This window comes from Vombatus ursinus, unplaced genomic scaffold, assembly GCF_900497805.2.
Source record: "Vombatus ursinus unplaced genomic scaffold, bare-nosed wombat genome assembly UNPS02014786.1, whole genome shotgun sequence".
Taxonomy (NCBI): Eukaryota; Metazoa; Chordata; class Mammalia; order Diprotodontia; family Vombatidae; genus Vombatus; species Vombatus ursinus.
Window position 1 is genome coordinate 2,622,604 of NW_020954564.1, and position 12,098 is coordinate 2,634,701.

The following is a 12,098-nucleotide window of genomic DNA, read 5'->3' on the forward strand; positions in this document are numbered from 1 at the left end:
TTCCTTCCTTCCTTCCTTCCTTCCTTCCTTCCTTCCTTCCTTCCTTCTTTCCTTCCTTCCTTTATCAGTAACTAAATAGGAAAATGATCTTTAGAAGTTAGGTAAACAGCTAGGAGTTTTAGTGGATGGAGTGCCACGCCTAGAGTCAGGAAGACCTGGTTCAAATCTGACCTCAGATACTTACTAGCTGTGTGACCCTGGGCAAGTCACTTAGCCTTATTTGCCTCAGTTTCCTCATCTGTAAAATGAGCTGGAGAAGGAAATGGCAAATCACTCTAGTGTCTTTGCAGAGAAAACCCCAAATGGGATCATGAAGAGTTGGACATGACTGAAACAAGGAAGCCAGATTTAAGATTTGAAGGATTGCATAAGAAGAACTCAATTACTGACCTTGTAGATATGCTGATGACTCAGTCCCTAGAGGCTTCTTCAGGATACTTAAGATGTCCAATGAGCAATTTCCTAAAAGCAAAAATCAGAGAAACATGAAAGTTTTGTCTCTACTTTTGGGAACAGCAGACATATTCCTGATAACTCTCCATGGCCCTTGATTTAGAATAATGACAATTTCTTTTCCACTCTCAGGGGAGTGGCTTTCATCTCTTTGACCATTAACTATTTTCCAGTGATATCTGTGGTCATGAATGCCTAATTACGGCTATATAAAATGAGAGATGAGGAAAAGATGTTGACAAGTTGCTTACAATGCAGCAGGAAGGGAGGCTTCTCTTCAAAGGGAAAAGACAAGGACAGCTATCATGATCAAGTACAGTAATATCACCAAAGAAATATAAGACATTTAACATTTTATGAGGTTAGGGAATTAATTCACCCTCATATCTCCTGCTCCCTTCCTCAAATCTTTTTACATCTTTAATTGTGCTTTCATCTTGTGCTTCAGTTTCTGAAGAAGAGGTTGGTGGTCCATTTCTTTGTGGAGGCTAACCTCTTTTCAAAGCATTCTCTCATGTTTCCTCTGGCGGTTCTCTTTGTATCTCTGTGTCACTGCCCTTATCTCTCTCTGTCTCTCTGTCTCTGTCTCTCTCTGTCTCTCTGTTTCTCTCCCCCTCTTTTAATCCTCTCCTTTCCTCTCCCCCTCTCTTCTCCCCATCTTTCTCCCTCTCCCGTCCCCACCTTCCCTCTCCTTTTTATTCTCTCCCTACCTATTGACTTCTTGCTGCCTCCCTACAGACATGCTCAGGTCTTCCTCATTCCTGGAAAACAGACAAACCCCCACTGCCTTTGACCCTGCAATCACTTTAAACAATCATCTTATCCCACTTTCCCTTTTATTGTTAAATTTCTAGAAATTATTCTTCATACTTGTTGCCTCCATTTTCTCATCACCCAAGGGATTCAGACCTCATCACCCTGCTGAAATTGCTTTCTCAGAGACTATCAATGGTCTTTAAAAATCACTTTTTACTATAGAGTCACTTCTCAATATGCACTCCCAAATAGAATCCACTCTTGTAACAGAGAAAAATAGATAAGGAAAAACAACTCCCACAGCAGTCATGTCAGACAGTATTACAGCATTTGGCACTTTTATCCCTCACCTCTCTACACAGAGTATGTTTCCTCAACTGTTCTCTATGGCATTTTGCTTAATTGGAGTTTAGCCATATTTGATTTATGTTTTGATTTACATCATCATACTCACAGTATTTATTTTCCTCTGCTTCTGTTTTATTGACTCTGTACTAGTTCATGTAAGACTTCACATGTTTCTCTGATTCTCTCATATTCACAATTTCTTATAGTATCGTATTATTCCATTATGTTAACATACCATACTTTGTTTCATTCTTCCTCAAATGATGAACTCCTATTTTGTTTCCTGTTTTTCCAACCACAAAAGAGCTTGGGGTATGCTGAAGCCAATTTATGAGAGCTGATTGTTAAATTTTCAATGTAAACTTTTATACCTCAGCAATTGACTAAAAATCAAGGCTTGAGTTATTGTTCATTGTCTAGACTTAAGAATGTGATGGAAAAAGATGTTAATAATGTAGATCAAACTTAAAAGCATATCATAAGGCAGCTAGATGGTGCAATAGATAAAGCACCAACAATGAAGTCAGGAGGATCTGAGTGACTCTGGGCGAGTCACGTGACTCCAATTGCCTCTCCAAAAAAATGTACCATGCATATATTTTCCCTCCAGAAAAGTCAGTTCTCAAATATATAACAACACACTCCTGAGTGATGCTTTGGATATTTTGGTATGTAAATGATAGATCTGTCTTTGAGGTCCTTGGGTTATGTGCCCAGTTCTCAGATTACTGGATCAAAGACTCAGAAAAATATAGTAACTTTTCTCAAATAAAACTGAAATGCCTTTTAGAACAGGACCCAAATTATAACGGCACTAACAGTATATAATGTGCCTGTTTTCCAGCAACATTCTAACATTGATTATTTCCACATTTTAAACTTTAAAATTTAAAGTGACATTTGTCACTTTAACACATGAAAGTGTAAACTCAGAGTATTATTTTAATTTATATTTCTCTTACTATTAGTAATGAATAATCACTATTAGTAATTAGGAACATTTTAATATCATTTATAGTTCACATTTCTTCTTTTGAAAATTATGTTATTATATACTTTGACCTCTTATCTATTGGGAAATGGCTTTTTGTCTTACATTATTGTGTAAATAAATATCTTAGATATAATATTTTTATGGGAGTAATTTGAAGTATATATATTATTAACTCTACCCTGTGAATATTTAGTCATTGATGTACAACTTTGATTATTTGAAATTTTTGGTGGTATCTATCAGTAACTACTTTTCTTTTATGCTTCTCGTATGTTAACTCCAGTTACAGAATTGGCATTATTATCTTCCTGCTATTTTGCAAAGGAAGCCTTATCTTTCCTATCGATACAAAAAAGGACCCCATCCCAGATGTAGGACTTTGTGTTCTCTGTTTTACTGGGTGGAAGAGTAAATATTTAAAATCATTCTCTTCTTTTGAAGTCTTTTAAGGCTCCCAGATAATACAGAATAGTATTAGCAGCATCTTGGTTGGGGTAGAGGTAAGGGTATACTATCAGCAGAGGACGGAGGACAATTATTTCTATAACACATACAAAAAAAAAGTTTAATTAGGATCAGCCATCCTTGGAATTGTGCTTAAGCTCATTGGAGTTAGTTAATTCAGTACTTCTCAATAAATGCCATCTTGCAATTAAAGTGCTGATGACGAAAAGCTGCAATATCTGGGCATCCCCAGCTTCTAGCTATTGGCAGCATTTACTTAAATTGCTAATCTTTCTCTTTCTCTCTCTCCCTCCCCTTCTAATTTCACCTCTTTTTCTTCATCCAGATAAGATTGTCATTCCAAATCTGCCTCCATTATTCTTCTCCATCAACCTCTCAACTTAAATAATACTCTTTTGTGGCACTCTTTTCTGAGAAATATTCATTTACTTAGTCCTCTTCCTTATTTCTATCCTTATTTGGTTACTCTGAGTTTTTTTCTCTCATTAATGGCCATATATTCATATGTTTCTTTTTCATTCTTGACATGTTTCTTATAAAAGGTATGGATTCTGAAAAACAAAAATTGAATTTGCTCTTTTCCTGAATTCCCGCATTTTGAAATATTACCTTTATTTTCTCTTCCCTTTATTTTTTTCTTTCACTATTTATTATTTTTTTGTGGAGTCTTCTTTTGTATTTCACTCCTTCAAATATTAACTCAAGAAAGAGGTAATACTGTATTGGAGAAGTCAGTCTGTACTCTGAGTCAGGAGTTCTGATCTTATCCCCTACTTTTATCATGAGCACTCACTTCTCCATTGTTCACCTTCTTCCACCCCACCATGTTCTCTCTGTCATCCCTAGAGGACAGTATATGTATATTTTCTTTCCTGAGGTGAGTTGCCATATTGGGAAGCACAATCTTTGTTCAGAGTGAGTTGTCTTGTAAGGACTCCCAATGTATCCATTTACCCCAATGCAACCTATTATAAGGCACTTGTCTCTCTTCTAGCTCCTCCCACCATGGAAACATATTTCAATGATACCATTTCCTTTCCTCTTCTAGGATGTGATCAGTCTTCATTTCCTGCCTCCAATACCTTCTCCATTATCCTTACCTGACTCTCTAACAATCTTTCATATAATTTGAGAGTCTGAGAAATTATTATCCATTTTTCACACATGCATCTGACAGATGGAATTTCATTCTTAGGACTCTTCCCTCTCCCCATCTTTTGCCTTCCTTTTTCACATTTGAGTAGTTTACCATTATGCTATCCCACTATCCTACATTGAAATGATTGATTTACTTGTAGGAGACCATAGTTTATTGTTCATAAACTACTAAATCAATTCTTCTGCCTTCCTTCTCCTGACTCTTTCAGTTCTCTTAAATCTTCATTTTATTACTGTATTATTATCCCTTAATATTATTTTATTCTTTAATAATCATTTTTCTTTACTTTTTCTTTCACTCCTCAATTAGATTAAAAATAGTAGCCTTGCCTTGACCTGGAAAATTAGATCATTGATTCCTTTGCTTAGTCTTTTTTTGATAATCATACTTCCTTTAGAGTGTTTCTTTTCTTTGTAGTATTTGAAAATTAAATAATCTATTCCTCATTTTTTAAAATAAAGAAATAACTCAAATGGCCTTCTTTTGAAGATTCATATTGTGCTTTAAATATTGTGCTTTAAAAGGAAGTGAGTCCCCCTCCCCCTAAAAAGAAAGAAAGAAGAAAGAGACAGAGACAGACAGACAGACAGACAAAAAAAATTGGAATATTCCATAGAGATCATGGAAAAATAGTAAGAAACTCCAGGAGAGTATAAAAGAAAGAAAATTTAAAGAATATATTAGGATAGAAATTAGGTCAAAATTGGAGTTCTCAATTCATCAGTCAACAAGCATTTATTAAATATGTACTATAAGTGTGGGAAGTAGGAAGAAAAAAACAAAAAAAATAATTCCTGCTCTCAAGGACTTCACATTCTAATGGGAGCACTGATAGGTTCATCATTGAAATATGTTATTTTAGGGGTGGATCCTGAGATATTTTACTTTTTCAGCTATTCTGTATCTTTTATTGTTGATTTGAAGTAATCCTGATCTATTACCACTGACTTTCCTTAAGAATTAAAGGCCTTTTTCCTGGTCACTTGCAAAATTTGTTATTAGTGCTGAAAATATAAAACTTAGCAACAATATTCCTTGGAATTTTAAACTTCAAGTTTTCCTCTGTTAACAACCTACTAGTTCTATCAATTAGTACTTTGATCTCTGTTTTCAAAACTTCTGAGAAATTTCCTTGAATTATTTCCCAAATATGGCATGCAGGCTTTTAAATTTATCAGTCTTATTACTTTTTGGAACCACAGTTTAGCAAGAATATTGATAAGCCAAAAAGTATCTGGAGGGAAGACACTTATGTGAAGATTGGTTGAAATGCTATATTTTAGAGAAGAGAAGATTTGGGTAAGGGCAGGATATAATAGCTATCTTCAAACATTTGAAATCTCGAGTGGAATTAGGCATTTGATTTGTTATTCTTGGCTCTAGAGGGCAGAATTGGGATGAAGTTGCCAAGGGGAATATTTAGGCTTGATACAAGGAAAAAACTTAACAATTAGAGCTCTTCTGAAGAAGAATGGGATGCCTTAGAGATTAGTGTATTTTTCCTCACCGGAGGTTTTCAAGCATAGGCTAGATGAGCTCTTGGATATAAGATAGAGATTTTTATTTGGGTAAGGACTGGATGAGATGGCTTTCAGTGTCTCTTCCAATTGTGAGTTTCTGTGAATTCTGTGACTAATAAGACAATGGCTTTTGGGGAATGGTAGGGTCAAATAAAGGTTATGGTTCTTATTCTTGTTCTTCATGTTCATGTTCTTGTTCTTGAAGTTCACTTGCTTTGGCTTTTATAGCATTTATGTGTTCTTTCAGAATCATTGTCTTTGACTTTTCTTCTACCAGTTTTTCTTTCACTTATTATTGAATTCCAGATCTATCATACTATTTTTCAGAGCCATTACTTTGCTGAGATTTTCCTTTGTATGTTTTAAGCTGTGTGTTTTGTTCATATTCTTCCTGCCCCTGCCTTTTAAAATCACTGGTTTCCATCAAGACTCAGGTCTTATCCCATCTTCTACATCAGTTTTTTCCCAGTTCTTTCAGAGGGCATGTATATTCTATGTACTTATAGATGTGTACATGCTCCCATTAGAATGTGAAGTCCTTGAGAGCAGGAATTATTTTTTTTGTTTTTTTCTTCCTACTTCCCACACTTATAGTACATATTTAATAAATGCTTGTTGACTGATGAATTGAGAACTCCAATTTTGACCTAATTTCTATCCTAATATATTCTTTAAATTTTTTTTTCTTTTATACTCTCCTGGAGTTTCTTACTATTTTTCCATGATCTCTATGGAATATTCCATTTTTTTTGTCTGTCTGTCTGTCTGTCTCTGTCTCTTCTTTCTTTCTTTTTAGGGGGAGGGGGACTCACTTCCCTTTAAAGCACAATATTTATTCACAGTTTTGTGACTTTTTTTAGGGGGGCAATTCTTACTCATCTTTCTTTCCATTTTTATGAGTCTTATTGTTGGTTTACCTGTTTGGGGATGGGGTGGGACTGAACCTTTATCTACCCTTTTAGTTTTTCAGACTTTACAATACAATAAATGCTAGTTGAATTGAATTGAATTCCTAGTAGCTTTTATTAGATTTACCTCCTCAATATTTAGTTCCTCCACCTTCCTCTGCTATGGTCACTGTCACTGTTTTCCTGCACAAAACAAATTTGGTGGCTCAGTCTCTTTTAGTGGGTAGATTTGGGGGTCTGACTTGGTCTTTGCCATATATAAATTCCACCAGGAGATGACTGGACACAGCTGGGTTTCTAGGTCCTTTCCCCTCAGATACAGATGCTACTTCCCCTCTAATCAGCTCTGAAGTACCATTATCCCTTCCCTCTTTTTTGATCCTACACAATCTTTTTCTGTTGTAATACTGGGCAAGACCATGGATTTTCACTTCTTGGCTGAGGGTTCATTCCTAGAAAGGGCAGGAATAAGGTTGGAGGAAGAAGGGAGTAGTGTAGGTGAGCGAGACCTTTAGGTGGGTCAGTGTTTGCTGCTAATTTGGGAGATGCTACATTGCATTGAAGTATTTTGTCTCCTCTTACTGATGATGAATCTTTAATTACTATTGTTGTTCAGTCATTTCAGTCATGTCATTGTGAACACATTTGTTTTTTGTTTTTTGGCAAAGATACTAGAGTCATTTGCCATTTCTTTCTCCAACTCATTTGACAGATGAGGAAACTGAGGCAAACATGGTTAAGTGACTTGCCCAGGGTCACAAGTATCTGGGGCCAGATTTTAACTCAGGGACATGAGTCTTCCTGACTCTAGTCCAGACATTCTAACCACTGCACCACCTAGCTGCCCTTTAATTACTATAAATCTGGCAAATTTCTTCTTGTTTGAGATGATTGGAGGTAGAGGAGCTATGCTAAAATAAATACCATCTTGCCAAGCATATCAGCAATAGGTTTTTAGCTATTATATTTTTGGCTTTTTCTTAGTTTTCATCCTCCTTGGTGTCTGTAGCTTTTGAAAGTTTTGACTATTTTATCTTTTTAGAAGCTCCGTCCTTGCTTGACTTTCATGATACTCTCTTTCCTGGTTCTCCTTTTGTGAACCTGATTGCTGTTTCTCGGTCTTCTTTGCTGAATCATCATCCATCTCCTCCCTCATCCTATTTCATAGGAGTATACTTCTAGGTTCTGTCATGGACCCTCTTCTTATCTCTCTACACATTCTCCCTTGGTGATCTCATCTTCTCCGATGAGTTCAACTTATTTATATCTATATCTATCTATCTGTCTATCTATTTATCTATCTATAAAACCTTTCCATCGAACTCCAGTATCAACTCACCTCAACTCAAACTCTTCACATCTAAAACCAAACCCTTCATCTTTGTTTCTAAACCTATCCCTCTTCCAAATTTTCCTATTTCTGGTGAGAGTACCCCATCACAGTCATCTTAAACTCTTATATCTCCTATACCTCCCATATACACTTGGTTTCTAAGTCCTGTTGATTCTCCCTTTACAACATTTCTCATACATATCCTCAACTCTCCACTATTCTCCTTTGGGTCTTCATCAAATTTAGTTGTATCTATTTCTGTACAACCATTCTATCAGCAGAATGCAACTCCTTGAAGGCAGTGAAAATGCCAGATGCTTAATATATGGTTGTGGAATTGGATAGCTATCGTGTTTTTGTTTTCAACAGCAACAAAAAGAGCTTGTGTACCCTTTTCTTAGTAGATTTTGCTACTATTCATGAAGTTATCTGAACCTGGGATATATTCTTGGCACTCAAATAATGATGTTATTATATTTAATTTAATGAAACTTGAAGAAATTACTTCCTTGGGCCTCAGATTCCTTTCATTTCTAATATTTGCTGATTCAGACATCTGTGTTTTAATGGCCATTAGTCTATGTCTGGTGACACTTTTTGAAAAGGTCTGTGACCTTTAGCTCATCAGGTTTTTGTTCCTTTATTTTTCTCCCACCCCCATAATTTTGCCCTGAAACTGATGGATCAGCTCAAGCAATTACTTAGAAGTTCAAGTGGGCTGAAGACACTGGAAGATGCTGGTGCATATGGAACTCCTGGCCCTGACCCTGACTGCTTTTCTGGACCTTTAGACCCAGGACTCGGGCCTTGAAGTTATATACTTCTTGGTGCAGAGAACTTGAGTTTCTGTAGTTGACTGTCTAAAAAGCCTGGTTCCTATTATGTCTGCACTCAATTCAAATCAGTTAAACCATTTTGATAGAAATGATTAGTCAGTCAAATAGTGACCATTGACTGACTGGCCTATTCTGGCAGCCCTGCCAAAGTGCTTAGTGTTTATAAACACTGACTCATTGTGAATTTGACTAAGCTCAGGAGCGACATTCTGTGCAAAGGTAGTATTGGCGGAACTCTAGTTTAGAAGTCAATGGACCTGGGTACCACCTCTGCCACTAATTTACTGTGTGATTTTGTGCAAGTTACTTTTTCACTCTGGGTCTCAGTTTCTTCATCTGTAAAAAGAAGGGGTTATCTCTGAGGTCTGTTCCAGTTCTTAAATTCTATGTTCTGTGAGCTGTAAGTTCAAATTTTTTCCCCCACTCATTCATTCAATACATTATTCTGAGAGATACAAAGAGATATGCCATGGGTTCTTCTCTAGGTTTAAAGGAGGGAGGAGGAACTAAGAGGACAGATAACTATGGTACTCCCAAAGAAAGTGAGATGAGGACAAAAGAAAAGTCCAGGAAAAGGGCTAAGAGAAGACAGAGGTTCCTAGCACAGTGCTTCTCTTAGTAGGTGTGTAATAAATACTGCTGATTGACTGATCCCTTTCTCCTGAGGTGGGGTTGAGCCAGAGAACAGGTTGAACTGGAATTAAGCCTTTCAGGAGGGAGAAGACTTCAACAGATAGAGGTTGGAATTGGGGAAGAGGAGGGAAAGTCTATTTCAGTTGTGGGGGACAGGAAGCTGCTTTTGAGCAGAAGACTGACATAAGCAGACAGACCTTGGGAATAGAATTTCCACAGATATATGGAGAATAGATTGAAAAGAGATTGAAAACAGGGAGACCAGTTGAAAGGCTATTACAATAGACGAGGTTAGAGGTGATGAGCCTCTGAGTTGATTTCTATCTCTTCATCTATGATCCCATGAGGACAATATGTGAATGAGAATATATAGTAGTCCACTTAGGCTGGGACATAGACAAATGAAGGTGGGGAATAAAGCTAGTTTGGAGTCAGAATGTGGAGGTCTTGAAAGTCAGAATCAAAGGTTTAAACTTTTTTTTTTCAGAATTTGGTGGACAGTCTTGGGAGCTTTTGTGGAAGTTATAAAAAAAATCACTCTGGCATGGACAAAAGAAAATCAGCTTAACACACATGAAAGAGGGAAAGAATCTTCAAGAATGTCTGATCCATCTCCCCCCCCCCCCCCCCCCCCCCCCCCAGATTTCTGCAAACATAGCTAGAAGTTCTGTTACTGCACTTAGCACTGAGGAAGTCAAACAGTCTTTTAATTGCTATTCACATGACTTAGTAAGTAACAGAGCAGTTAGAAGAGACATGAACTTCTTGATCCACCAAAAGTTAATAGTTCTCTCTACTGTCTGCAAGAAGGCATTGCTGGAGTGGGGGAATCCCTGTAGAAAAAAAATCCACCTGTACTTGGAGCCTTAATAGCCAAGGGGACTTGAGTTACTCTCCTCTCCTTTTTGATGAATTTTGTTTAATTCAACAAACTTTTATTGAGGGCTGATCATCAGGCATTATACTAAGGCACCCTCATGAATTTTACTTTTGGGAAGGCTACAGGCAAGCACTGTCCTTGGTGTTGAAAGCTAGGCAGGGCTACATCCCATACCTATCCCAGGCTAATTCTCCTCTGTTTCTTCCAGCTTGATGGTCTTGTGTGATAGAGTGGATTTAGGACCAATTAGAAGACCTTGGTTCAGTCTAGGCTCTGTGACTTACTACCTTCCTGAAACTGGGTGAAATACCTCCCCTTTCTGGGCCTTAGTTTCTTCATCTGTAAAATGGTGGAAGAAGGGGGAATAGGATGGCCTAGATGCTATCTACCAGCATTTCTACCTGCAAACCCTATGTTCCTTCCTTACTATTAATTTGGCAGTTTAATAAATTGTTGTTGTGGTTGTTGATCAGTTGTGTCTGACTCTTTGTGACCTCATTTGGGGTTTTCTTGGCAAAGATACTGGAGTGGTTTGCCATTTCCTTCTCCAGCTTATTTGACAGATTAGGAAACTGAGGCAAACAGACTTAAGTGACTTGCCCAAGATCACACAGCTAGTAAGTGTCTGAGGCCTAATTTGAACTCAGATCTTCTTGACTCCAGGCCTGATGCTCTATCCAATATGTCACCCAGTTGCCCCCTATTAATAAATACAAAATATAATTATTTTAAATGAACTCATGAAAAGAGTGTTGGAGCTGCAGTCAGGAGGCCTGAATTCAAATCCCTGATCCAACATTTACCAACTGTGTGACTGTGGGCAAGTCATTTTATTTCTTCGAGTCTTAGTTTCCTCATCTGTAAAAATGTAATAATGCATTCATCACCAAACTTGGAACTTCTCTGTTAGGAAAACATCTTATAAACCGTGAAATCAGATGCAATGCAAGTCATTATTGTTATCACCTTAAGCTGATATTCATTGTAAAGTGCTTTAACATCTATGATCACGTTTGGTCCTGACAGCTACTTTATGAGGTAGCTACCACAGGTATTATCTCCATGTAACAGATAAGCAGAGAGAAGTTAAGTGACTTGTCTGTGGTCCTATTGCTAATGAGTGTGAGAAGCAGGATTAGATGTCAGGATTTTCCTTCTGGTACTTTCTGACTCAAGGTCCAACACTCTTCTCACAATGTCTGTTGAACAGATTGTAAGATCTTGGGGGACAAAAATGTTATCTTCCATTTCTTTTGTAACCTCCATAGTACCTAGGACATTGCTATGGACTTATAGTAGAGATGGAAAAGACTTTAAAGATTGTGCCATCCAAACCCCTGATTTTATAGAGGAGAAAACAAAGGGAAGTGACCTGCCCATACTCGCTCATAGTAGGTACCCAATAAATATTTCATGTTTGAATGAATAGGTTGATTGAATGAGCCTGCTCCATGATCCTTTTCATCTCTAACATTCTGATTGTGTGACTTGGCCATTCTCTTTAGGATCTTAGAGACCAGAGACAACCCTTATAACCTCATTCCCCGGTATACCCTGCAGGTTGAGTTAGATGGGAAGATAAGATGTGTGATCCTGGTCTAAGACAGCATATCACACCCAGACTCAGCTACTCCCTCATCTGACGAAAGCATCCTCACCCCACTTTGGCTGAGGTGGTACCAGTTATAGCAGGTGAGAGTTTGTAGATATATATTAGGAGCCTGGCATGTTTGGACTTGTCTTTCTTAAATATTAACTCTTTTCTTTTTCTTTCTTTCTTTCTTTCTTTCTTTCTTTCTTTCTTTCTTTCTTT

At 37.3% G+C, this 12,098-nt stretch overlaps 1 protein-coding gene across 1 annotated transcript in view; it reads right to left on the minus strand.

Moving 5' to 3' along the window:
- The window catches only part of LOC114047124 (tumor necrosis factor ligand superfamily member 8-like), a 37,373-nt gene that overhangs the window by 4,711 nt on the left and 20,564 nt on the right, over positions 1 to 12,098 (minus strand). The window contains exon 3 of the mRNA XM_027867873.1: positions 391 to 462. Within this exon, the coding sequence (XP_027723674.1) occupies positions 391 to 462 (72 nt within the window). The remainder of the gene's footprint in view (positions 1 to 390; positions 463 to 12,098) is intronic.